Consider the following 27,903-nt stretch of genomic DNA (forward strand, 5'->3'; position numbering starts at 1 on the left):
TGACTCTCACCGGGTTTTCATTTGGTGTGAACCAGGAACCAGATACCAACCCCTTAATGTCCTTGAAAGGGACCTGTATGGTGGTCGTGGTTTGATGGTGTGGGGGGTTTATGATTGGTGTACGTACACTCCTGCATGTCTTTGACAGAGGAACTGTAACAGGTCACGTGTGTCGGGACGTCACTTTGCACCAGTATGTCCACCTTTTCAGGGTGCAGTGGGTCCCACCTTCCTCCTGATGGATGACAATGCACAGCCCCACAAGCTCCTATCATGAAAGAGTACCTTGAAACAGAAGATATCAGGCAAATGGATTGGCCTGCCTGTTCTATAGACCTAAACCCCATTGAGCACATCTGGGATACTCTTGGTTGACATATCCCTGCATGTCTTCAAACCCCTACAACACATCAGGAGCTGTGACAGGCACTGGAACAAGAATGGGAGGCTAACCCCAGCAGCTCCTTGACCACCTGATTCAAAGTACGCCAACCCATTGTGCGGCCTGTGCACATGTGCATGGTGATCATATCCCATATTGATGTTGGGGTACATGCGCAGGAAACAGTGGCATTTTGCAGCACATGTGTTTTGGGATGGTTTACTCAACTTATCACTAATACTGTGGACTTACAGATCTGTGTCATGCGTATTCCCTATGTGCCTATGCTATTAGCACCAGTTTTGTGTAGTGCCACATTGTGTGGCACCACATTCTGCAGTTATCCTTAACTTATGAGCATGTTATTGCACCAACAGTCTCAAAGCAAATTCAATTGCTTTAAAAATTGAAAATTATAAATTCATTTGTTCTGTCGTAATTTGGTATGATGTTTTGAGCGAAATTAATTCTTTAAGTACAATGATGTAAAACCTGACAATGAATACTCAGAGATGCATCAATTTGTTAAAGAGCTTGATTGATGAATTCACACAATATTTCACAGGTGGAAACTTTGAAATAGGTTTAAAGGAAGCTACCAATGTGCAAAGAAACTAAATGCTGAAGCAACTTTCCCTCTAGTAAATATACTTCACTCAACAAGAAAACCGACTCAGTTTCAATATGAACATCATGACGAAGTTGTGTTAGAACCCAAAATGAATTTCAGAATAGAGTTTTTTTCTGAGTTCAAGACCAGACAATAATTTCCTTAACAAACAGATCTGAAGAGCTCAAAAGTATAGATGACATTTTTGGTTTTTTCAGTAGTACATTATTTAGTTACCCTAAGGATGAACTGATGAATTGTTAATCCATTAAATTTTGGGCATGCAGCCGCGCAAATAAAATGTAGTAATTTTATATGCGTGGCTGCATGCCTGAAATTTAATGGATTATTCATTACGCTGCGAGAAATTGAAAATGCACATGATGAATTGTTGTAAATATTTGCATATGAAACTTACAGACCATTCCAGAAATGAACCCAACATTGACAGTACTGATTTTAAGGTATCATTTCCTAGAAAATCATCTTGTGTGCCACATAACATTCTTCAATATCTTTTCAAAAATAATTTAATGTCAACGTTTCCCAACACAGCAATAGAATTAAGAATATTTCTAACTCTGCCAGTCACAGTTGCATTCAGTGAAAGATCATTTTTGAAATTAAAAATTATCCAAGATCAGCAATGCATCAACAGAGGCTTACAAATTTGGCTATTATTTCAATAGAACACGAGATCTTAGTTTAAGTACTAAACAGACAATAGAAGATTTTGCAATTATGAAAGCAAGAAATGTTCAATTTGTATGAGTATATGTAAGTGTTGAAGAAACTTTCACTCAAGTCAGCAAACAAGCTAGAATTAAAGTATTCTTTGATTTGCCAACAGTGATTCTCATTTATATATAATAGCTAATGAATTAGTATGTAAATGGAATTTCTTTTTTAAAAATTATTATTAAAGAAATTCCATATCATGAAAATGCTGAAGACAAGTCTTTAATAAAAGTGTGAAAAGAAAAAGCTCGGTATGGGGGGGGGGGAATCTGATTTGCACGCAGGCGCTATGGGGGCAAGCAGCGCCCTGGAAGTACTTAACAGAAATGGCGACATCAGAAATTTGTGGCACAATCAGACTGAAAGAATGGATTATTTGAAAGGACATATTCTGAGAAATTTAGGGATCACCAATTTAGTACTTTAGAGAAGTGTGGGGGGTAAAAACTGTAGATGGAGACCAAGAGATGAACACAGAAAGCAGATTCAGGATGATGTAAGTTGAGAGTATTTATTTGGAGATGAAGAGACTTGCACAGGATAGAACAGCAAGGAGAACTGCATTAAACCAGTCTTCGGACTGAAGACGACGATGGCCACCACCACCACCACCACCACCACCACAACACTTCACTTAATCAAATTTGGCAAAACCAGCATCAGTAACTGTGAGGTAATTGAAACAATAATAATTACTAAATTAAAGAGGGTAACTAGAACAAGTAGAAGGGTTCACACATTCAGTAAGTTAGTTACAGATGAAGTCTTGTCATATCTCAAAGAATAATTCACACATCCCTATGAAATTCCATATAGAATTTATGGCAGAAGTAGCTTCCATTTTAACCCTAACATACTACATAATATACTATAGACTCTCTCTCTCTCTCTCTCTCTCTCTCTCTCTCTCTCTCTCTCTCTCTCTGTGTGTGTGTGTGTGTGTGTGGGGGGGGGGGGGGGGTTCTTACATATTAGGAAAACAATGAATGATCAAACAACTGTGAGTGGACTGAGGATGTCTTGGTAGGGGGGATGTAGACTGCTGCTGCTGTTCTAGCAGAGCTGCGGGCCTATGGGGTATCGTCTCAGTTGTGCGACTGGATTCGTGATTTCCTGTCAAGAAGGTCACAGTTCATAGTAATAGATGGCAAATCATCGAGTAAAACTGAAATGATATCAGGTGTCCCCAGGGAAGTGTCCTGGGACCTCTGCTGTTCCTGATCTATATAAATGGCCTGGGTGACAATCTGATCAGTTGTCTTAGGTTGTTTGCAGATGATGCTGTAATTTGTCTAGTAAGGTCATCCGAAGAGCAGTATCAGTTGCAAAGTGATTTAGAAAAGATTGCTGTATGGTGTGGCAGGTGGCAGTTGATGCTAAATAACGAAAAGTGTGAGGTGATCCACATGAGTTCTAAAACAAATCCGTTGGAATTCGATTACTCGATAAATAGTACAATTCTCAAGGCTGTCAATTCAACTAAGTACCTGGGTGTTAAAATTATGAACATGTTAAAATTATGAACAACTTCAGTTGGAAAGACCACATAGATAATACTGTGGGGAAGGCAAGCCAAAGGTTGCATTTCATTGGTAGGACACTTAGAAGATGCAACAAGTCCACTAAAGAGACAGCTTACACTACACTCATTCATCCTCTGTTAGAATATTGCTGCACAGTGTGGGATCCTTACCAGGTGGGATTGACGGAGGACATCAAAAGGGTGCAAAAAATGGCAGATCGTTTTGTATTATCACGTAATAGGAGAGAGAGTGTGGCAGATATGATACGCGAGTTGGGATGGAAGTCATTAAAGCACAGACATTTTTCGTCGCGGCGAGACCTATTTACGAAATTTCAGTCACCAACTTTCTCTTCCAAATGCGAAAATATTTTTTTGAGCCCAACCTACATAGGTAGGAATGATCATCAAAATAAAATAAGAGAAATCAGAGTTTCAACAGAAAGGTTTAGGTGTTCGTTTTTCCCGTGCACTGTTCGGGAATGGAATGGTAGGGAGATAGTATGATTGTGGTTCGATGAACCCTCTGCCAAGCACTTAAATGTGAATTGCAGAGTAATGATGCAGATGTAGATGTAGATGGAGAGTGATTGAGAGTGAGAGAAGTAAAAGTAACTTCAGGTGTACTCAACTAAAGTGTATTGGGAGTCTTGCTGTTCATATCATACATCAATAATCTGGCAGACAATATTAATAGTAGCCTCAGGCATTTTGCAGAACATGCAATTGTCTATAGTGAAGAACTGTCAAGAAAATTGTGCAAATACTCAGTCAAATGTTAAAGAGATTTCAAGGATGCACAAATATTGGCAACTTGCTTTAAATTTTCAGAATTGTAAAACTGTGCACTTCACAAAATACAGAAACATAGTATATTATGGCCACAATATCAATGAAACACAATTGGAATCAGTCAAATCATACAAATCCTTGGTTGTAACAATTTGTGGGGATATGAAATTGAATGTTCACTTAAGCTCAGTAGTAAGTAAAATTAGTGGCACACTAGTGTCATTAGTAGCATACTGCAAAAACTGAAGCAGCCTATGAAGGAGACTGTTTACAAAATGCTTGAGCAACTCATCCTAGAATACTGGTGAAGTGTGTGGTACTCATACCAAACATGACTAATGGGGATATTGAAGACATACAAAAAATGGCAGCATGAGTGGCTGGAAAATTTCCTCATCTCTCCCAATGCATGAGGGGATGCAAAGTGTAGATAGCCTCTTAGTTAGTGTACCCTGGGCAATGTTGTAACATGGCACAGCAGTGAAAAGTTTACACAACTATGGTGAACAGATGCACTTATGCCTCTCAGTCCATATGAAGACAAAAAGAGCAAACAAGAAATTTTAAAATGAAAAGACTGAATGTATGTCATTTCAACATAGAAGGCTACACAAGGTCAAAGGGAGAAATCCTTGAAAAAAATTTAACTGGAGAAAGAGTCAGTGTCTTACTCTTACAACACCCACCTGATGGATTAAACTATCAATTGACTCAAAATATCAGGACTTACCAGTGTGGGCTACACTGGTCGTGACAAGCACAGCTGGCCACTTGTATTGAAGCTGGCCACTGTAGCGAAGAAGGAAGTCCTAGGGAATTCAGACAGAAAAGTGATGCCAGTAGAATAGACAATAGATACAAAACTTTAAGAGATTATGCTCTATAATGTCTGTAAATCTCCATTGCAGAAAAGGCCCACAGGTGTTCCACCCAATGCTAACCATCCAGCTTTGTACACCAGTAATTTTCAGTCTCAACACCCCAGATGGTGCTATTCAAGATCCGAAGCTGAAGGTACTGGACTAAATAACTGGGCAGACAACCAGAACCTACATGTTCTATTTGACTCCAAAGATATCCTGATCTTCAAAACAAAGGAATTGGGCAGAATTTCAACACCAAATGGGGCACAATTTCAACACCTGATCTGACCTTTGTCAAATGCAGAGAAACAGGTACACCCATGCATCTACAAGAGAGGCCTTCAAGGCATTCCCATGGAGCCAGCCCTACCAAGACCCCCAATCCCACATGGGAGACTAAGGAATGCTGAATGGCATAAATATCAATCCTACATTGAGAAAACACACCGGATACTGATGAAACCTGAGTACTACAAAAGATTCACAAACCGATACACAAAGTGTTCTTAAATGCTATTGCTCATGGGGTCAGGAAGGAATACACCCCTGCTGGATGAAAGATTGTGAAACACAAGTGGAGAAATTTAGGAAGAGCAGGGATGAAGAGACCATGGAACAGATGGTCACTACTATGAATGAGAAGTGCAGTAGCAGATGGAAGGAGGCAATGGAAAGTCAAGATTTTACACATTCCATGATGAAGGGCTGGGCCCTGCTTCAGAAATTATGTGTGAGCCATGATGCCTCACAGGCAATCTCTTGTCTCTAGTCCATCTGAGGTTGTGACTGTACTGAAATCAAACTAAGGACAGCTGAAAAGAAAGATTTCCAGACATCTGAACTGCTTAACAATCCAGTCAAAATGGACATTGTGAAAGAGATTACTCAGGCCTTGAAGTTAGTGAAGGCAGGCAAACTTGCCAGATCTGATGACATGTTACCAGAATTCTTTAAAGAACTAGGAATATTAGGAAGAAGGTGGTTGGCTACACTCTATATAGAATGCATCAGATTGGGTGGGGTCCCCAAGATCCATAAAGAATCAATAGTCATTGCTGTGCTAAAATTCAGAAATTCTGGAGATAATCCCAAGAATTTCAGATCAGTATACCTGCTGTGTACCTCCTATAAATGATTAGAAAGTTACTGGCTACATTAACTCCATACATCAAAGCCAAAACCTCCCTACATACAAAGCAAGATTTTGAGATTTTAGAAATTGTTGTGACTAATTGCTGTTCCTCACAACACACACACAGAGCAAGACCCACAAAACAAGAGAAAAAGACCTGGTTCTCATAGAGCTTACATTGGTGACAATACAGTATGGATTGAGGAGCTACTGCTTAATACAATCCAATGCAAACAGATCAAACGGCTCTGAGCACTACGGGACTTAACATCTGAGGTCATCAGCCCCCTAGAACTTAGAACTACTTAAACCTAACTATCACACACATCCATGCCCAAGGCAGGATTCAAACCTGTGACCATAGTGGTCACACGCTTCCAGACTGAAGTGCCTAGAACCGCTCGGCCACACTGAACAGCCAAATGTAAGCAGACCTACACATTAAGTCAAAAACAAACAGGAAAATCAAGGTTTCACTTCATGGCATGAACAGCATGATCTTGAATAACAGCCTGCTGCAGGGTTCAGCACTAGCAACCATTCTTTTCAGTCTATATACTGCTGACATACAAGATACCAAATTGCATAAATTTGCATATGCAGATAACATGGACATCACATATCAAAGTAAAAATTTTTAACAAGCCCAACAAAATATTGATTGCAGATCTGGAAGTGCTGAACACCTACTACTCCAAGTCACAACTACATAAAAAAAAAGTGAAATGAATGGCACCATAATGCATCTTAACAATAAAGACATAAATACAAAACCACAGTTCTCTATGAATGGCCAATGCATCAAGTGTAAGAATAAGTGTAAAGACTTGGGAATGAAATCAGATTACACTCTAATGCATAACTGAGATCTAGAAGATACGAAACAGAGACTAAAATCCCATAACACTATCCTGTTGAAACTGACTGGGATGGCATGGGATTGTGGGGCAAGCACACTGAGAACTTCAGCACTAGCCCTTTCTACAGCATGGCTGTTCACTTGTCTGGATGAAAAATGCAGATGTAACTAAAGTGGATTTTCAACTGAAGGAGACAATGTGGATAAGCTCTGGAACACTCCAGGCCACACCACTGGCCTGGCTCCCATCCTAGCAAACTTTATGGAAAATCAGTGAACAGCTGCAAGGCTTCAACCTGAAAATAGCTTGGAAAGAACTAGAACCAAAATTTGGTCGACAAACTCGCAAGAAGATCAAAGGACTAAAACTCCCAAGCAAATCGTGGACAACTATGAACCACATCAGAGTGAGAGTTGATATATGTAAACAACTGATGGGCAAATGGGGTCTATCAGACAGTCCTGAATGTGAATGTGGTGAAATCCAGTCAATGGACCATTTAATTGTGTGTGAACTGCATGGCTATGAGGGTGAATTGAAGGACATACACAGACACACTGAGTCAGCCATAGAGTGGCTCAAGTATATTTGTAATTTTGTAAAGTACAATAACAACCTATGTAAGTGATAATGTAGTTCAGTATAGAGCAGTGAGAATACTGTCATTAATACATTATGCAATGACTGTCTTTGTAAATGCTGAATGAGTAAATAAATTAATGGCATGATAAAATTTTCTTTTTCACTGTGTTGCTTTAGTTGTTCTGTCTTATAAAAATATGCTTTCAAGCAGTCCTTAACATTCTCTTACACATCTTACAGCCATTTGACTGTTATTCCTACACACCTCCATATTTCTTTGTCTCTCTCTCTCTCTACAGCATTCTCTTGCTGTATTTCTAACCTCTCGTCAGTCTACATTTGTCATTTAGCCATTCATTTCTTTCCTTCTTCTTGTTCCAGTTTTTTTCCCTTTAACTTTGTAGACTCTGTTTCCCCTATCTTGGTTTCCCATCATTTCCTCATCTGCTATCAGAGCATTTGGAACTGATTTTACTGACACATGATCTGTTTGGTTAACGACTTCATTAACAGTCAGTTTTCATGTTCCAGTATGGATCCTTCTGTGTGGAAAACGGGTACTATTAATGAGTAAATTATTTTTAGCAGTGAAATGACACAGCATACCTTCCTTTTAATTACTTTCCTCATGTAATGTGGATTTCTCTCTACTCCTCCATATTAATATCTCCCAAAACTAGCAACAGTTTCTATTCTTGTACTTTTCTACGTGCACTTTCAAGGTTCTCATAAAACTGTTGTTTATTCCTTCTTCTGTTTCCTCTGTTAGTGTGTATGCTGCTGTTGCTGTTATATTTCTGAACTTCTCTCTTATTCTCAGCCTGTTCATAGGATCAAATTCCAAGAGATTTCCTCTTATCCTCTTTGTTATTATAAATCCTGTTCCAGAATGACCTGTTCTTCTCTCTGCTCCACTAAGCAGTAAAGCATGCTGAAGCTTATCTATCTGTCATTGCACTTGTGATGTCACTTCTTGTAGTCCTATAACATTGTACTTAAACTTAGTGATCTCTTTAACCATTTCTTTCATTTTTCTGGGCTTCTTCATCGTTCTTATATTCTAAGTTGCTTCTGCCAAGTCCTTTGTTCTTATACTCCCTGAAGCACACAATTCCTCCCACCAGACACTGGACATGTGCTCAATAAGGCAGTGTCCATGGTACAAGTCAAGAAAATTAGTTACATTATTAATGAAGGACACAAAGGAAAAAATAAATAACAAAAGACCAAGAGCTGTCTCTTTACAGATGAAATGAACACGATGATGACCTCTGGGCAGTCTTGTTTAACTTAGAACAGCACACCCTGATATAAAAAATAAACAAGAGGCTTAAAATGATCTTGAAATCCAGTCAGATATGTTCTAATGCAGATGACATTGCAAATATGGTAAGACATACAAACACCCACAAGGACATTTACAAAATAATGGTAGTATAATGAGCAAGAACTGGACCTATTCTAAATCAAAACAGGACAAAATACATGTTAATCTCTGATTCTAAGGCTAGAAGAACACTGCCTAATTTGCAGGCTATAATAAATATTCCATTATCTAAATGTCCTTTTAACCAGTGATAACAATAAAAATCATTGTTTTAGAAAAAGGATACAAGTAAGAAATAGAGCATATTACTGGTATGTGAACTTACAGGTATTTATGATTTCTCTAATTACAAGAACTAAGTGGAGAGCATATTATTCCCTTTGAAGGCCAGTGTTACATCACATGGCTCATGAACTTGGATGGTGACAGAAATGGATATATGCAAGCTAAGATCATTTGAAACAAAATCCTGAAAAAATCTATGCTGGGCCCTTGAGTGACACTGAGGGTTTCAGAATATGACATGACCATCAATTACAACAGCTTATACAAATGAATGATATACGAGAGTAATCCCAAAATAAGGTCTCCTATTTTTTTTATAAGTACATAGACCGGTTTATTTCTACAATGGTTTACATCAGTTTACAACTTGAACATTTAGCTATTTTTTGACATAATCACCATTTCTGTTGATGCATATTTGTAGACACTGTGGCAGTTTTTGCATGCCCATGTAGAGCAGCTTGCTGCCATGCTGTTCAGAAAGTTATGAACCTCTTCTTTCACCTCATCATCAGAGCTGAATTGCTTTCCAGCCAAATGTTCTTTTAACCTAGGGAACAGGTGATAGTCACTGGGCACGAAGTCAGGACTATAGGGTGGTTAGGTGATTATGTTCCACTGAAATTGTTGCAGGAGAACAACAGTTTGCCGAGCGATGTGTGGGCGAGCACTGTCATGGAGAATGTCTATGCCCTTACTCAACATTCCTCTTCTCCAGTTCTGAATTGCCCGTTTAAGGTTTTTCAGAGTCTCACAGTACCTGTCAGTGTTAATTGTGGTCCCAGTGGGCATAAAGTTGACCAACAGTACTCATTTCTGATCCCAAAAAAGGGTTGTCATGACTTTACGGCAGACTGTGTTTGTTTGAATTTCCGCGGCATTGGCAAAGAAGGATGCCACCACTGGCGTGATTGTTGCTTGGTCTCAGGTTTTGTCACCTGTGACAATTGAGTCCAGAAAGTTGTCCTGTTCGGCTGCAAGGCAGTGAAGAAATGTGCAGGAAGCATCAACTTGTTGCCACATGTGATCCTAAGTCAGCATATGAGGCACCCATCTTGTGCACACCTTCCGGTAGTTCAATGTTTCCATTAAAATTCTGTTAGCGGTGCTTCGGGAAACCACAGAAACCAACACGCAGAGATCATCCAGGGTGATATACCAATCTTCATACATGGTTTGCTCAACCTTCAACACTGTTTTCTCAGAAATTGATGATCTCCCACTCCGTTGTTTGTCATGAATTTCAGTCCGACCAGCTGCAAACTCTCTACACCACTTACGAACATTTTTGACATCCATGCAGGACTCACCATACACTTCCGTCAATTGCTGATGGATTTCAATTAGCACAGTGCCCTATGCTTTCAAAAACTGAATAACTGCACGCAATTCACACTTGGCAGTAACATGCAATGGGAGCTCCATTCTCAACGGCTGCCAAACCAAGACCGAGTGCCTCAGCACAGCATGCGCGTATTTACACACAGTGCGTGAAGCACTCTTCATAACAGTGTGGCCATCTGCCACACAAACAGAGTTCTGTACTTATAAAAAAATAGGAGACCTTACTTTTGGGATTACCCATGTAGTAAACTTTTTTAAATGCCAGAGAATACTCTGGTCAGGATATATGGAAAGAATGGCAGATGACAGGATGCCAAAAGAATAATGGAAAGAAGATTGTATTCCACCAGAAGGACGGGTCAACCAAGAGTAAGATGGCTGGAAAATGTGTTGGCTGACCATACGAAGACAGAGATCTCAAGATGGAAGAGAAAAGTGGAGAACAGAGATATATGGAGACAGACTGTTGATGAGGCTAAAACCCATCAAGGTCTGTAGTTTCAAAAATGAAGAAGTTGTTTCTTCATTGAGGAATGTTTTTTGTTGTATGTCAATCAGTTTCTCCAAAACCAAGTGTTAGAAATCTGATAAAATATGTTATAAATAAGCATGTGTTAAATAAGAACTTAGGAAAACTGTTGTTCTGTCATCTTAAGCAGTTCTTGAAATTCTTCCATGGGCTAAGTAAATAAGAAAAAATGAGGAACTATATACAAACTTACTGAGTATGTCAAACTGTGGTAACCATTTTTTGACCATAACATTTTCAGGTTGATATGGAAGTGAATCTTCTTCCCATTTCCAAAGAATTCTCTGCGGAAGTGATGAGAAAGCTTCAAGATATGCATGTAGCTTATCCTCATGCACTGTTGATGCTTTGATCATTGAGCCCATGTTAAAGTAAATAACTCCATGAATGGCACCATCAAGGAATTCTTTTATGTCCTAAAAAGAAATAATAATTTTTATTTCCTGTTCAGTGACTAAACACTTAACTACTCTAACTGGCAACAACAGAAAATTATTACTATATTATTTGCCTTAATAAATTGCGGTACATTCTTCTTTTAATCAGAAGGAAGAAACATTCAAGATGTGAAACCCCATGAACTAGGCCAGTTTACAGAACTGAAGAGATCAATACAGCTTTTGGTTGTGAAGTATTCAATACTGTTTCAGTCTTATAATCAATTATATGTTTCCCGATGAAGCATAAGATACATTTGAGCTTATAAAGCAACAGTAATTTTTTTTTTTTACTGTCCACAATTAATGTGAACATTTCTGTCATTTACAACATGTAAACATAATGCTCCTCAAATCTATTCATCCTATTAATTTCACTTGCAAATAGAAAGAAGAAGTGATGGCATAATTTTGAAGATAAATGTATGTTGAAGACACTGTAACTTTCATCTGTTTATTTATTTATTTTCAATTTATAGAAAATATCATGTAAACTTGTGGTATAATTTTTTTCATTTAAACTGTTCAAGATCACAATTTATTATTCATTAGTTAAATATTTACATTTTAATTATGGAAATGTTATTGGCATTTTAAAAAAATTTGTTTAATGGAAAAGTCTGTAAAATCATTATTTAATCAAATCATATTATGAAAATTTGGTCCAAAAACAATAAACATATTGTCAATTAGCAATTTAAAAGATATCTCATCATCCTCTTCTCAGTATAAATTTTATTTTGTTAAATCAAAACATCGGTGCAAAAGTAATCAACTTTCAAATTTTAGACATTCTGCAATATTCCAGCATAAAATTGTAATTCCTAAAATGACTATTGTCTTTGTCTTAGTTCTTTGCTTTTTCTATCCAAGGAAACATATATTTTATTTTATTTTATTTTATTTTATAGCTCACTAAAAAATTGGCACACCTTCCTAATTGATCCAAATTTTCATTTGTGCCTCAGTCCTCTTGGTATTCCCATGAAACTCTAACAGCAAAGTGGAGGCTCTCCAACTGTATTGTAATAGCACCTCAGCATCGAACAAAATGATGGATCCTGCCAGAAAACCAGGCATGGATGCTTTAATCAAATGAAACTATATGGTTCCAGAGACCTTTTCAAGTCCTAAAAATCTATGATGTAAAGGTATATAGACTTTGTGTGGTTGAAGAGGTGCATATCAGCACCCAAAGTTTTAGAAATTAAATATTTACCTTGGTCTTACATGACTTCCACATAGCTGTCCCTACTAAAGAAACTAAATTCACACACCCATAGAAAGTGCTTATGCCACAATATCATATGGGCAGCATGGAGATATTACATGGTTGCTTGGCTTAGCCACAAACTATAGCCAGACAATTTATTACCATCTCCCTACTTAATCTCTGTTTTTGTTACTGCAGCTGATAGTACAATCTTAGGAATAGGAGGATAGTGCAGCTTTGTGCAGATAACAAAACTGTAATTCAGTGACGCTATTATAAAAATTTAATTGTATCATTGAACTCTCTAAATCAGAAGATTAGATATCCTTCATGATTTTTATCTGCAACACTGTCTGTAGCCTACGCCACAATGTATCTTATTAAATCGGACTTGCAGCAGGGGGACAATGCTAACCTGACTAGGTAGTAAAATGTTCGCATGCTGACTCCACTTGAGCAGAACTGTTCCATGTTTTTTTTTTTTTAGACAATTTTTCTTAACAAATTTTTTGACCATATCAACAGTAGTATATTGGTCCTACCTCTTATTACAACATCATTCTGCAGGTTCCTACACAAGTATGATGGCTCCTGTAGTGAGGAATTGTAAGTAGGAGTGGCATTAAGAGCAGACTAGGGCATTTTGTAGGTTGGGTATGTGGTAGAAATACCACTCAGGGTTAAATGGGAAGAATTTTATGGAAGATATTAATGTAAGGGCAGCAAAGGGTTTGGTGGCACAGTTTCCTGCTGAGCACTTGGTCAGCTACAATGGCCAATTCATAGCTTGTGCCTTCTGGATCCTTTCACTGTTTGCTTGGGTGGTATCTATACCTCCAACAATTGCACAGTTTCCCTGGTCTCCATTGTTCACTGAGATTTTACCTCTCACTACTCCACTCTGGTGCTCACACTTCATCTCAGTAGGCCTATACAGTTCTATGAGTCTTCATAAACACTTCTTTCATTAAACTCCTCCTCCATAAATTCTCTACTGGACCTTGTCCCTGGTCTCATGTCTTATTTCACTGACTGGTTTGTGCCTCTATACCTGTCTGCACAAGAACACTGTGATGTAATTTCATAATTGATTATTGATCATCAAAGCAATGTCAGTTGTGACACATAACAGCTGTCTCATTTTTTTTACTTTTTTTTTTACACATAAGAAATATTTATGACAACAGGGCAATATTGCTGATTGATTACTGACTCCATCCTTCTGAAATTTTATTTCAGGATTCTTTAAGAAACCTGTATTTTGAATGTTGAAACCACTTAAAAAAAACATTACTCCATATTTTTCTGCCATAATAGGATAATAAGTTTCATGGATGACAAGCTCATTTAGCCAATTTCAAAATAGTATCACCTACAAACAAATGATGATGACACGTAACATTCAAATTAAGTTAAAAGACTGGTTTAAAAAATAACATTTTTTCAGCAGATGATAGAGCATAAAACTGTAATCCAGATGTATGAATTGAATTAACTTTATTAAAATACAGAACATTAAATCATCTGTGACTTCAGAAATATTACAGACTAAAACAAAACCTGAGCTTCTAAGAGCAGTTTTGGAATCAAAACGCAATTTGCTTTAAGATGCAATATTTTATACATAATGTTTGTGATTTATATTTTGTAAGCATTTATCTTATTTTGCTAAGATGGAAGATAGTAATAACAGACTTGAGTATGGTTGCTACCACCCAATATGCAATCAAACAAATTTAATGTGCAGCAGAAAACTCTTAAGTTAGTACTGATATAAAGGAAAACAGATCTAGCCTTCAAGCAACCAAATTCTGTTATTATACATAACTTAATACCTCATTTTGTGACATCACATCCCTTACACTGGTGGGAGTAGGATGACTTTAAATACATTTTTTGTAAATGCCAAGCATCACTTGAGAGTGAGTTGATGTTGTTGTACATTAAGTACATCTATAATACCTGTAATTTTTGTGAATACCAACCAAATGTAGGTTGGCAATAGTGTATAGGTATGCCCAACGTCAATTTTTAGCATATTTTGTGAAGAGGTATGAAGACATACTGAAGTATGAAGACATGTTTTGGTTTATCAATATGTACATAGCATGTAGTTACAAACAGCTGGCACCACAGATGAACTTCGGAATAAGAGACCTGGAACTGACCTCCGCCATCAAATTCCTGTGGCATGCTATATCGAATAGCAGCTCAAGTTTCTTCTTTATTGACCTCCAAGCATAGATAATGCCACAATGCGATCTCTTCAATGCTGTGTTCCTATGCCCTGTGCTTGCTTCACCTCCCCTCCCCTCCCCCCTCCCCTCCCCCCTCCTAATAGCCTTCCACTCTCATTTTCTCTGGACAGCTTAGCTCCTTGATCTGACAACCTCTTATTCCAGCCGGCTGTGGTGGTCTCGTGGTTCTAGGTGCTCAGTCCAGAACCGCACGACTGCTATGGTCGCAGGTTCAAATCCTGCCTCGGGCATGGATGTGTGTGATGTCCTTAGGTTAGTTAGGTTTAAGTAGTTCTAAGTTCTAGGGGACTGATGACCACAGCAGGTAAGTCCCATAGTGCTCAGAGCCATTTTTTTCTTATTCCACTCAGACCAGAGTCTTAGGATAATTTAGCTGTGTGTTTGGGCACTACAAAGAAGGAAAGTTTGCTTTAAAGAAGGAAAGTTTGTTAGTTACCCTACTGTCCTTTTTGAGTTTTTGTTCATGTCCCCATCTTCTACTCAACACCTCTATTACTCATTTGATTAATTTTATTCCATCCAGCATCTTGCAGAATATTATTAGCACTGGAATATAAGATTTTAGGTGCAGAACTTTTATTGGACCAATAGAAAGTGAATTTATGCTATTGACATCTAATAGTATTTTATCTGAAATGTGTTATCATTTTGTTTATCTGAAACACTGAATTACTGAAATGAACAAGGTTTAATAGATGATCTTCAATTGACATTAGATCTCCAGGGACAGAATTAATGAGCTAGACTACAAATAATACTGAGCTACTTTACTTAAATTTCCTCAGTGACTCAAAGAAAAAGAAGTGTCATTTTCAGATTTTTCCAGACATCAGTGGACAATACTTTTTTTCATCAGTAAGCATTATAATAAATACAGTTCAAAAATAAATGTGCCATATTCTCACACTGCCAAATTTCTTACCTGGGGAAGAGGTTTAGGTGCTGGTGGGAGATGCATTCCTCCAACTTCTATGACACCTGGGACGAATGGTCTTACTGAGTGCAGGGTAAAATAGCTGAGGGAAAAAGAAAATTGTCTTTTTACATTTTCACACCTTTCTTTATGCACAAAATTAAGATAGAAAAGTAAAAATTGTGTGTGTGTGGGGCGGGGGGTGAAGGAATAAATAGAGAGAGAGAGAGAGAGAGAGAGAGATAGATACCAACTGTCATGAACACTTCATTGTCTACAAACTTTTATCATTTTGAAAATGTTGCTGTTGCTGTTGTTGTTTACTTCAGTCTGAAGACTAGTTTGATGCAGCTCTCCATGTCAGTGTACCCTGTACTTACTACATTCACAACTTTGTTGCCCTTTAATATTTTTATCCCCCACACTTCTCTCCATTAGCAAAATGATGATTCCTTGATGCTTTGGGAAGCGTCCTACAAATGAGTCCTCCTTTTAGTGAAGTTTTCCCATAGATTTATTTTTTATTCAGTTTGATTCAGTGACTCTTCATCTGCTATCAATCTGGCAAGCAGATCTTCAGCTATCATCTGCAGTGCCACATTTCAATATCTGTTCTCTTCTTGTCTGTACTTTTAATCCACATTTAATTTTCATAAAGGGCTACACTCCAGACAAATATCTTCAGACAAGACTTCTTAATGCTTAAATTTATATTCTGTGTTAATATATTTCTATTTTTCAGAAATGTTAACCTCTCTATTGCATATCTGCATTTTATATCCTCTCTACTTTGACCATTAAAAGATAATTTTCTGTGAAACAGCAAAATTCATCTCATCTCAGCATCTCATTTGTCAGTCTAAGTTCCTCAGCTTCATCTGTTTTAATTAGAATATATTCCATTACTCTTACTTTACTTCTGTCAATATGTTTATGGTCTTTCCAAGATGATATCCATTCCTCTCTCTCTCTCTCTCTCTCTCTCTCTCTCTCCATATGCCAATGTTTGGTGCATGGTGGAGGGTACTTGTGCAACTAGACATTTCCTTCCCTGTTCCACTTGCATATAGAGCAAGGGGAAAACATCTATCTATATGCCTTCGTATGAGCCTCAATTGCTTTTATCTCGTCTTTGTGATCCTTACACAAAATGTACAGTACTGGTAGAGTACGGGTGAAAGGAAAAAGCATTGAAATCATCCAAGCATATGCCCCACAGGTGGGGTGTACAAAAAAGGAGAAGGAGGAATTTGAAGATGACATGCAAAAGCAGCTAAATGGAGGAAATCAGATTATAATAGGGGACCTCAATGCACATGTTGGCACAGACAGGAAAGGATTCGAGGAGATAATGGGACCAGAGGGCTGGGGGAACCGAAATAGAGAAGGAAAGTTGTTGCTGGAATTCTGTAAGAGGAATGGGCTGGCGATCGCAAATTCCTGGTACAAGAAGAGAAGTAGTCACAAAATAACTTGGTACAGTGGGGACTGGTCCCAAACTTCAGTAGTAGACTATATACTAGTGGATAGGCAGATGATGAGCAGCCTCACAGATGTTAAGGTCATTCCATCTGAGGCCTTAGACAGTGACCATCGGCTGTTGGTAGCCACCCTGAGAGAGAAAACAGATAGGAGGGCAACAGAAATACAGGAGAAAAGGTTGAAGACATGGATGCTGAAAGAGGATGAACGGAGGACCCAGTACCAGACACTGATCAGGAAGAAGCTGCCAAAGGAAGATCAGAGAACAGTGGAAGAAGAATGGGGAGATTTTAAGAGGGCTCTAGTTGAGGCAGCTGAGACTGTGTGCGGAAGAACTAGCACAAAGAGGAGAAGAAGGGAAACCCCATGGTGGAACAACATATGTAAAGAGGCAGTACTTCGAAAGAACAAAGCCTACAGAGAATGGTTCTAGATCCGAACAGAGGAAGCTAGGGTAAAATATAAGGAAAGCAAGAAAGCGGCACAGACCATAGTAAGGGTGGAGAAGAAGAAGTGGTTGGAAAAATGGACAAGAATGTTAGAAGAGGACAGTGAAGGGAACAAAAAAGTACTCTACACCATGGTAAGAAATAAGAGGAATGACAGAAGCGAGTGCCTGAGGATCATGGATAATAATGGAAGAGTTGTGGAGGAAATCCATGAGCTCAAAAAGATTTGGAAGGAATACTTTGAAGATCTGTTGAATGCCGCCAAGCGGTTAACTAACAGCGATGGAGAGCCTAAGGCAGCAGACGATTATAATAGTGGGGAAATTGATGATCTAACTTGAAATGAAGTGGAAGAAGCCATAAAGAGGATGAAAGGGGGCAAGGCACCAGGTTGGGACGAAGTAACAGTGGATAAGTAGGAACCCAGTGGCTATACAGAGTGCTGAGGGTGGTGTGGAAGGAGAACAGAATTCCTGAGGATTGGAAGAAAGGACTTATAGTCCCGATCTTCAAGAAGGGGATAAAAGGAGATGTGAGACTACAGAGGAATCACCCTGCTATGCCACTGTGGAAAAATCTATGAAAAGATCCTGGAGAAGAGAATAAGAAGCAGTATTGAAAGTAGACTGCAAGAGGAGCAGTATGGTTTCAGACCGGGAAGATCAACAACGGACCTCATATTTGCGGTAAGGCAACTGCAGGAGAGGCACTATGAGTACAGGAAGGACTTAATCATGGCCTTTTTGGATATTGAGAAGGCGTATGACAGTATCTGTAGGGACAAGCTCTGGGATGTGCTGAACGCAAAAGGGATAGATGAAGAGATAACACGAAAAGTCAGAAAAATGTATGAGGGAAGTGAGAGTTGTGTGAAAGTGGGGAGGGAACATACTGCATGGTTCAAGCTGGAAAATGGGCTGCGACAGGGAAGTGCACTTTCACCTTTATTGTTTATTATTGTTATGGATGAAATCCTACAGCAAGTATCAGATGCAATTGGAGATCATAAAATGAAAGCAGTGCTTTTTGCCGATGACCTGATGTTATGGGGAAATTGCGAGGAGGTGGTGCAAGAGCAGTTAGATGCATGGGAGGCAACGGCAGCACAATATGGAATGCATTTCTCTGCAAAGAAAAGTGAAATAATCGTCACAACAAGGAAGAAGAATAGGCCAAATGTGGATATAACTTGTGGAGGGGAAAAACTACAAGTGGTATAGAACTTCAAGTACCTGGGAAGCGTGATTGAAAGTAAGGGGGGAAACGCAATGGAAATAAATGAAAGATGCAGAAAAGCAGGGCAGTTCTACAAATGCATTAGGGGGCTTATTTGGAGCAAGGAGGTGCCACAGAAATCCAAGGGAATTATATACCGAACCTACTTTGTCCCCATATTGGCATACGGAAGTGAGACATGGGTAATGCATGAAAGACCAAAAGTAGAATACACGCTAGTGAAATGAAGTTCCAGAGGAGCAGGTTGGGTGTAACAAGACGAGACAGATTGCGAAATGTGTATGTGAGGGAAAGACTAAAGGAGGAACCAGTACAGGACAGGATAGAAAAATCAAGACTGCAGTGGTATGGACACTGAAGAGAATGGATGAGGGAAGAATTCCAAAGAGGATGTTTGATCTGCAACTGGAGGGGAAGAGGCCCAGAGGAAGACCAAGGGATAGATGGGTGAAGGGAGTGAAGGAATGTGTGATGAGAAGAGGAGAGAACTGGACGAAGGTGGAAGAGGGGGAATGGTGGAAAGACAGAACACGATGGAGAGGCTTGTGTTCCCGACAGACCCAGAGGATTAAATAAGAACTTTGAGGTTTGCTAATGGAATTGTAACTCCCTCAGAAACAGCAGAGAATTTGAGGTGCAAAAACTTCTGTCTACAAATCAGCATGCATTTAGAAAACATTGCTCATGTGAAACTTAGCTTGTCTTTTACCCACATGATACCCTGTGAACCATGGATGAAGGGCAACAGGCAGATTCCATACATTCCATATTCCTAGAGTTCTTTAAAGCATTGAACACAGTGTCCCAGTGCAGACAGTTAATGAAGGTCCAGGTATAAATACTAGCTTCCTCGATATGTGAGTGGTTTGAAGACTTCTTAGTTAGTAGAACCTAGTACATTGACCTCAGTGGCAGGTGTTCATCACAGATGAGGCTATCATCAGGATTGCCCGAGGTAAGTGTATAGGACTGTCTTATTGTCTACATACATAAATAACCTGATGGACGAGATCAGCAGCAGTGTACACTTGTTGGCTGATGATGCTATGGTGTATGGAAAAGTGTCATCATTGAGTGACCCTATGAGGATACAAGATGATTAGACAAAATTTATAGTTGCCATGATGAATGTCAGCTTGCTCTAAGTGCAGAAAATGTAAGTTAATGTGAATGAGTGGGAAAAACAATTCTGTAATGGTCAAATATAGCATTAATTGTGTGTCAATTGACACAGTCACATTTCAAATTGTTACAAAATGTAATGATCACATAAAATCAATTGTAGGGAAGTTGAATTGATGATTTCAGTTTATTGGGAGAACTCTAGAAAAGCATGTTCCATGTATAAAGAAGAACATTTATGGAATACTTGTGCAACCCAGTCATTCTCAAGGTTTTGAATGTCTGTCATCTTGATTGGTGGTCTGTGGGACTTCTGTCATTCACTTACATAATAAAATGAAACACATATAGCCTTTGTTTTGATGTTATTTTGTTATATTGCAAACAGTTTTGGAGACTCAGTACACCACCTGCATACAGGTTGGCCACTGATGGGATCATGTATACAGTTGGAATTCAACTCCTCAGCATCAGTTAAGGCCTGAAGATGCTATATTGAGTCACTGAAACTGGTTGTAATGTAATAAAATAACATCAGAATGATAGCTGTGCATATTTTGTTTTATTATGTAACATTCTTACACAAGTGTTGGGGGACCCCACCAGGTCAGATTAAAGGAAGACATCAAAGCAGTTCAGGGGCTTATTGCTAGATTTGTTACTGGGAAGTTTGATCAACCTACTGTGGAGATGCTTTATGAACTAGAATGGGAGTTCCTGGAGCAAAGGTGACATCCTTTTTGTGAAACACTATTGTGAAAGTGTTCTCTTCATATCTTGCTCAGTGTACACACTGAATAAAATGGGGGATAGACTACAACACTGCCTAGTTTCTTTCTCAACTACTGCTTCCTTTTAATGATTTTTTAACTCCTGTAATTCCAGTGTGGTTTCTCTACAATTTGTAGATAACCTTTAATTCCCCTTGTTTTATACCTGTAAAATTCAGAATTTCAATAAGCATATTCCAGTCATCCCAGGCAAAATCATTCTTTAAATCTATCTAAATAGGTTGATGAATGACAAACCTATCTTCTAAGACCAGGTTAGTATTGTCTCGTGTGTTCCTATGTTTCTTTGGAACCAACACTAATCTTCCTGGAGGTTGGTTTCAACCAGTTTTTATTTGAAGAATAGTAAAATAATGTTATATACCTGGAAGTGACCAGCAGAAACTGGAAGGTTTAATATTAACTGCGTAATGGTAACACAAAGATTTTGAAACCACATTTTAAACTGCATGACATTTCCAGGGGGCAGATATGGACTGTGACTGTAATTTGCTGGTTATGACAGCAAATTAAAACTGAAGAAACTGCAAAAAGGTAAGAAATCTGATACTCCAAATGCCATCCCATAGCATGCCAAACTCTGTTTTCCTCAGGATAACGCATTCACGAGTAGTCCCTGCTTGGAGGTTCAAATGGGGTACCTTTTTTAACCTCCAGAATAATTAAACTGAAGAGGATACCATCATCAAAAAGTCATATGGAAGAGCTGCATATCTTCAGGGAATTTGAACGCTCTAGTTTCCCCATGGTCTCACAGCATCAGCCCAGTGTGGCTATGTTGGCTAATGTTACAAGACGTTAGTGACTCATCCCCACTGTTTCCCTCCACCTACTGAATGGTTGCTGCCCCTCTTCAGGAGCCTTATGTTAGTCTGGTCTATCCACAGATATCCCCTCCAACGTGAATGCACCCGTGGTATGACTATAAATGTTGTTGAGGTACATAAGCTCCCCCATTGTGACAAAGGCTATGGTTCATGAGCGAATGAAAATCTTGTTACATGCAAAATGGGAAGGTGTTCATTAAGTGTGTAAATTAATTTGTGACAAACTCCTATAGAAAAAATTAGAAGAATTGAAAATCTTTAATGGCAATACATTCTTAAAAAAGTTACAATAGCAATCAATTTCCCTACCATTGTTGTGTACAATGACCATCATAAAAAATAATAGTTCTAAGGATTTATAACAATAGGCTTATTTACAGTAAATATTATTTATGAAACCTGTTTTATCAGTCAAGCAATAATGTCGAATGCTTTTACTAATCAGAACAACAGTTATGAGTATCTGCAGCTGAAATTTTCAGGAAGATTGTGAATTATCTTTCCACAGCCTCGATTGGAACATTAACCTACATTACTGGTTTTAAGATTTTATAACTCATTCTCCTCATGTTGCAGAGATGCTGAGTTGCAGATAGGCACAACAAAGGCACTGTCACAAATAAACTTTTGGACAACAAGGCCTTTATTAAAAACACACACACACACACACACACACACACACACACACACACACACACACACACACACACACTAGAGTCACATGTGTGTGAATTGTGTCTATGCGCTCATGCGGAGTGTGTTTGTGTGTTTGTTTGTGTGTGTGTGTGTGTGTGTGTGTGTGTGTGTGTGTGTGTGTGTGTGTGTGTGAGAGAGAGAGAGAGAGAGAGAGAGAGAGAGAGAGAGAGAGAGAGAGAGTGAGTGAGTGAGTGAGTGAGTGAGAGAGAGAGAGAGAGAGAGAGAGAGAGAGAGAGCACTATCTTTTGACAAAGGCCTCGTTGGGCGAAAGCTATAATTGTGACAGTCTTTTTCGTGTCTTGTGCCTATTGTGACTCAGTATCTCTGCTATATAGTGAGTAGCAACTTTTGTTTTCATAATATTGTTACATTCCATCCTGGATTTTCCATTCCTTGATTACACATTCTCAGATGTTTCCATTAATACAGCAAAACACATTGAAATGAAGTGCATTTTCATTTCTTGATTAAATGCAAGAATTAAACACATAAACTTGGTTACTTCTATGAGAAAAGAAGAAGCAGTTTTTCACTACATATGCAGTTTTATTTGTCGAAACATTCTAAAATGAGAATTAAAATTTTAACACCAGTCATGAAAATAAAAAAAATGTCTCAACAGTTGTTGTGGGAAGATCATTCCCTTTCTTTCTGAAACAATGTTCTCATGAAGCTCTTGCGACTAGATGCTCCCCCACATTCATGCCTGCAACTTCTCTGCTCAAGCAGACAACACAAAAGCTGCAGCAGGAGATGTCTGGGCACACACCAAACTGTCTGTATGTAGTGAGAACTATAGCATAGCATGGATCCTCTCCCAAGCCTATTCTTTGCTATATGTGGGTTTTTATAGGCAGAAAGTGTGGTTGGAAGCCTTTACTCCATGATCAACACTTTCCACATGGACACCAAGCAAACAACACCTCAGACTGCTGCTGATTGACTTTTGCAGTGTGTAATTTCATGACAACAAAACTTAATGACTTCAAACAATGGAAAGTCCAGGATGGATTGCAACAATATTATGAGGAGGAAAGTAGCTACTCACAAGATAGTGGAGATGCTGAGTCACAGCAGGTGCAACAATTAAAGCTTTTGGCCACTGGCCTTCATCAACAACACACACACACACACACACACACACACACACACACACACACACACACACAACTGTGGTTTCAGTTGCTTGAGACTGCAGTCGTGTGTGTGTGTGTGTGTGTGTGTGTGTGTGTGTGTGTGTGTGTGTATTGTTGATGAAGGCCAATGGCTAAAAGCTTTAATTGTGAGAAAATTCTGTTGTGCCTATCTGAAACTTAATGGCTTGCCACACAGTGCTCCCAGATAGGTGTATGGGCATTCAGAAGACTACACACCGGTAACCATGAAGAGCCAGTGGGTCTAAATGTTTTAAATAACTGGGTACATGTGGTCCCCCTTACCCAGACAGTTATTCCATGTGCAATATGGGCATCACTTCTTGATTACCACCAACATGAATACTACCCACTACATCAGTCTGGTGCCCTCTATAACCTGCTAAATGGTGGTGTGTGCATATCCATGCAAGCATACTCACTAGTCCTTACATAACTGTCCACAAGTTGCCTACCTACATGCGTGAAATAACTTTGCCTGTGTTAGTGCACCTTTCTGTGAACAGATAGATTCATCCACCACATGTCTCATCCATTATTATCTCTACCCATTACCTAAGAGCATAGACTTGTGTGGTAAGAGATCCATAACACCCTGTCATTTCTTATGTATGTGTACACGTGTGCCACTGCAGTGTGTGAACACCACACCCCTTTGCGTGTGTAGATGTAATTATTGTGCCCTTGCTGCAACGATGGCTAAGTGTCAAGTAACTTTCAATGCAATGAATGTCTAGCACACTGTGGTAGATGGACATCCACATTACAAACCATTTGGTGTTGCTAACAAGAATGTTGTACCCCATTTTCTTTATACAGAGGTAAATTGTTTGTTAAACATGACCATCTAATAATGCTGGGATCAAAATATTGTATTCTGTGTTATCCACACAGATGTCAATTACATCTATATGCCCTATCTAATGTAAGGGATGTGTTTCCCTATCCTGAGAGGGTGAACTTTTTATGTGTGCCCATTTCAGCTGTATTAGTGGTAAGATGTATCTAGCCCACACACAATAGCTGGGCCATTGAGTATATATGTCCACCTCAGCATATTTGTATAACCTCCCACCAACATACTGGCATCAGCATTCTATTATGTTAATTTGCTGTATGATCTTCCTGTAGTGGGTACATTTCATCCAGTAAATGGACTATTTGTACGCTAATGTTTTTAAATTGTTTTCTCTCCTTTCATAACCTGAGTTGCCCATCCCATAACAGTCAGCTTATACGACAATCACTAGCAGTACAAATGAGGATGAAGCAAATTCCAACACTGTTGATGCTGGGGAGCAGTCTGAATTCATTACATGTTCTCTGCTCTCCCCTGCCCATGCTCCTTGCAGCCCTTGTGTGCCTTGCTTGCTGATACATTCTGGGTATCATTAGCAAATGTAGATAAAGCTTCATCATCCAGTCACAGTGCCCCCATCCATGCTACATACCATGACTTATCATCACCAAGTGCCCCCCCCCCCCTCTCCCACCCTGGTGTGGCCTCACACCTGGATGATGCTGCCTCTGGCATGCTCCTTTCCCCCACCATGCCAGTGGTCCATTGTACTGATTCCTGTGCGCAATATGGCTCTCTTGCACCAACCGAGTGAGGTGGCGCAGTGGTTAGACACTGGACTCGCATTCGGGAGGACGACGGTTCAATCCCGCATCCGGCCATCCTGATTTAGGTTTTCCGTGATTTCCCTAAATTGCTCCAGGCAAATGCCGGGATGGTTCCTTTCAAAGGGCACGGCCGACATCCTTCCCCGTCCTTCCCTAATCCGATGAGACCGATGACCTCGCTGTCTGGTCTCCTTCCCCAAAACAACCAACCAACCAACCATCTTGCACCAATGTTTCTACATCCAGAGTATAGAAATGATGGCACAGCAAACACACACACTAACATACCGCACCCCCCTTGAATATGGTCCCAGACCATCACTGACAACCATCCCACCCCCCTCCCAGCCCGACCCCCCGGAACTCTCCACTAGTGGCCCCCAAGTTGCAAGTGCAAATGGCCAGATTTCAGGGTTTCATCAATCACTGAGCACCATTACTCAGGTACAAGCAGCCCTCCCACACTCCAGAGACAGGTCAAGCATCCACCCAACTGCCACTGTTCAATGCCTATGACCTCAGCTATGGTTTTCATCCAATGAAGCAATATTTATGGGTTTCTCCATCACCAGTGACTCTGCAAAATTTTCATTGATGGTCATGCAACTCAAGCCTGCAGTCATGGTGGAGGCACATTGTATCATATCTAACCAATTGCAATGCAACAGTTCTGCTGTGTGGAAAGATTGCTAGATATCACGATTAGTGTCATCTGAAATATGCTGAGCCCAACATAAGCCTGAACAGCTGTAATTCCTGAATTGGCTGCATGCTGCAATCCACCCAACCCTGGCCATACACAATTATATGAACATTGAAGCACTGCTCATTTTGGATGATAGGGTCTTTGAAATGCTCAACCTTTCACTGACTGCTACCACCATCACCCAGAACTTCAATGCGTAGCCACAACAGTCATTTGCTGGATCATCCACATATGCAGCCTATGCCTGAACTTACACCTCCCATCTCGAAAAACCCCTGTGGAGGTGGCTCAATTAATGACACACGTGAGCGATAAGATGTCAAAAATGACATCCTCTGCACCAGGCCAGACTCTGCCATGATGTGTGGTCACAAGCACTGTGTGCACAATGTGCACAACCTATGTGATGCCAATACCTCTGATGTACCCTGCCTACCAGCCACCAGCGAGCACACTTATGCAAACACAGCCTCTCACCCCCCCCCCCCCCCTCTGCCCCTCCTGGTCAGCCAGTGGCAATAAAAACATTTGGGACTGTTGAGGTCTCTGCTGGTATCACAAGCACTTCAGCAGCAATGCCACATATTGTCAAACACCTTGCTTAAGTAGACCAAACATCGGCGGTGACTGGTAGCAGGCACATCCAATTGATAATTGATCTCACAGTGCCTGTTCATGCATGACCATTACGTCATGTCTTTCAACATGTCGTACCTAGTTGATAATGAATCTGACTTGTCATCTTTCCTTGCAAGCTGTTATGCCCTCACCTTCCCTCTACTGCTCACTGCAGTCAATGGCTCAGCCATTACAACCTTTTGCTCCTGCACACAATCCATCAACCTAGGACTCAGTAGAGATTTACCACGGTCTTTCACCATTAATGAAATTATGGACCCTATTTTTGGTGCTGATTTCATTTCCCACAGTGGCCTGCTCCTCACCTGGTTGTCGCCATGTCATTGTTGGCATATCATGCCATCATAACTCCTGCCAATCCCGTATGGGCACTCACCTCACCATCAAACAGCTATTCTATTCTCCCTCTTTTGTCAGTCTCCTCACAGAATTCCCTCCCCTCACCCATTCTTCCAGAAACCACTGGGAAGTGTACCATGGCATGTTGCATTATATACTGACAAAACTGGACACACCCTTTGGCCTTTTCAAGAGCATCTTTATGCATTTATGGCTCCACAATGCTGCTCAAACCATGCTGCACGTCCTAGACAATGTTCTCTACAGCATTCATTATGAACGTTTGCCACAAAATTACAGTGATGGCTAAGTCCACATAGTTCTGCTGCCCATGCCCTGTATGACTATTTTAACCACTTTTGGCAGCGCTAAAACTCAATACAAGCAGCAATAATGTGAGTACATTTAAAGTGATGGGCAGAAAGTAACTCACACATCTGATGAAAAGAAAGATTTGAAGGTTCTTGCAAGCAGGCATGCAGACAACTGGCAAACACGAGATGATACCCACAACAAAAAAAGGGCTTTGTAGAACTTTACATCTGTTACCCAAAATGACTTTAAATGTTGACACAGGCATTTTTTGTAATCACCCCAGTTCCTGCTGTGTTGTTGTACTCAGGGGATGGTACTAATATGTTGTTGGTGGAGCTGCAGGTTGTGCCAATGTAGTTGTTAAATTGGAAATGGCAACTGTCAGTGCCTGCTGGTGTTCAAGAAGAGATTTAAGCACTGCCTCCATGGAAATTAAACTCAAAGGACCAATGACTGATGTGGAACATGTGGAATTGAATAGTGTACTCATTACAAAAAAAGTGTTCTAATGCAAGAACACTGTAATTTATTGCTTGTACAGTACAAACAGAGGTAAGGCAAAGTACAATACAATTAGCAGTATGCAAGAGACCAGTGGACCCTTGTGCTCTGGTATATATAGCCATTAGTTCCAAAAGATGGTGCATCTGGCGCACTACACAAGCAACTGCTGTTGTATTAGCAAGCCATGAGGCCTTTAGTGTCCATATCAAGCACAAACTTCACGTGCAAAC

The 27,903-nt window shown here is 39.7% G+C and overlaps 1 protein-coding gene across 3 annotated transcripts in view; it reads right to left on the reverse strand.

The window, feature by feature from the left end:
- Positions 1-27,903, reverse strand: part of LOC126188238 (UDP-glycosyltransferase UGT5-like) — a 328,602-nt gene that overhangs the window by 16,848 nt on the left and 283,851 nt on the right. For all 3 annotated transcript variants that reach the window (XM_049929798.1, XM_049929797.1, XM_049929796.1), the window contains 2 exons: positions 15,797-15,890; positions 11,160-11,382 (listed from right to left, as the gene is read on the reverse strand). In XM_049929798.1, the coding sequence (XP_049785755.1) occupies positions 11,160-11,382; positions 15,797-15,890 (317 nt within the window). The remainder of the gene's footprint in view (positions 1-11,159; positions 11,383-15,796; positions 15,891-27,903) is intronic.

The sequence above is a fragment of the Schistocerca cancellata genome, chromosome 5, assembly GCF_023864275.1.
Source record: "Schistocerca cancellata isolate TAMUIC-IGC-003103 chromosome 5, iqSchCanc2.1, whole genome shotgun sequence".
Classification (NCBI taxonomy): domain Eukaryota; kingdom Metazoa; phylum Arthropoda; class Insecta; order Orthoptera; family Acrididae; genus Schistocerca; species Schistocerca cancellata.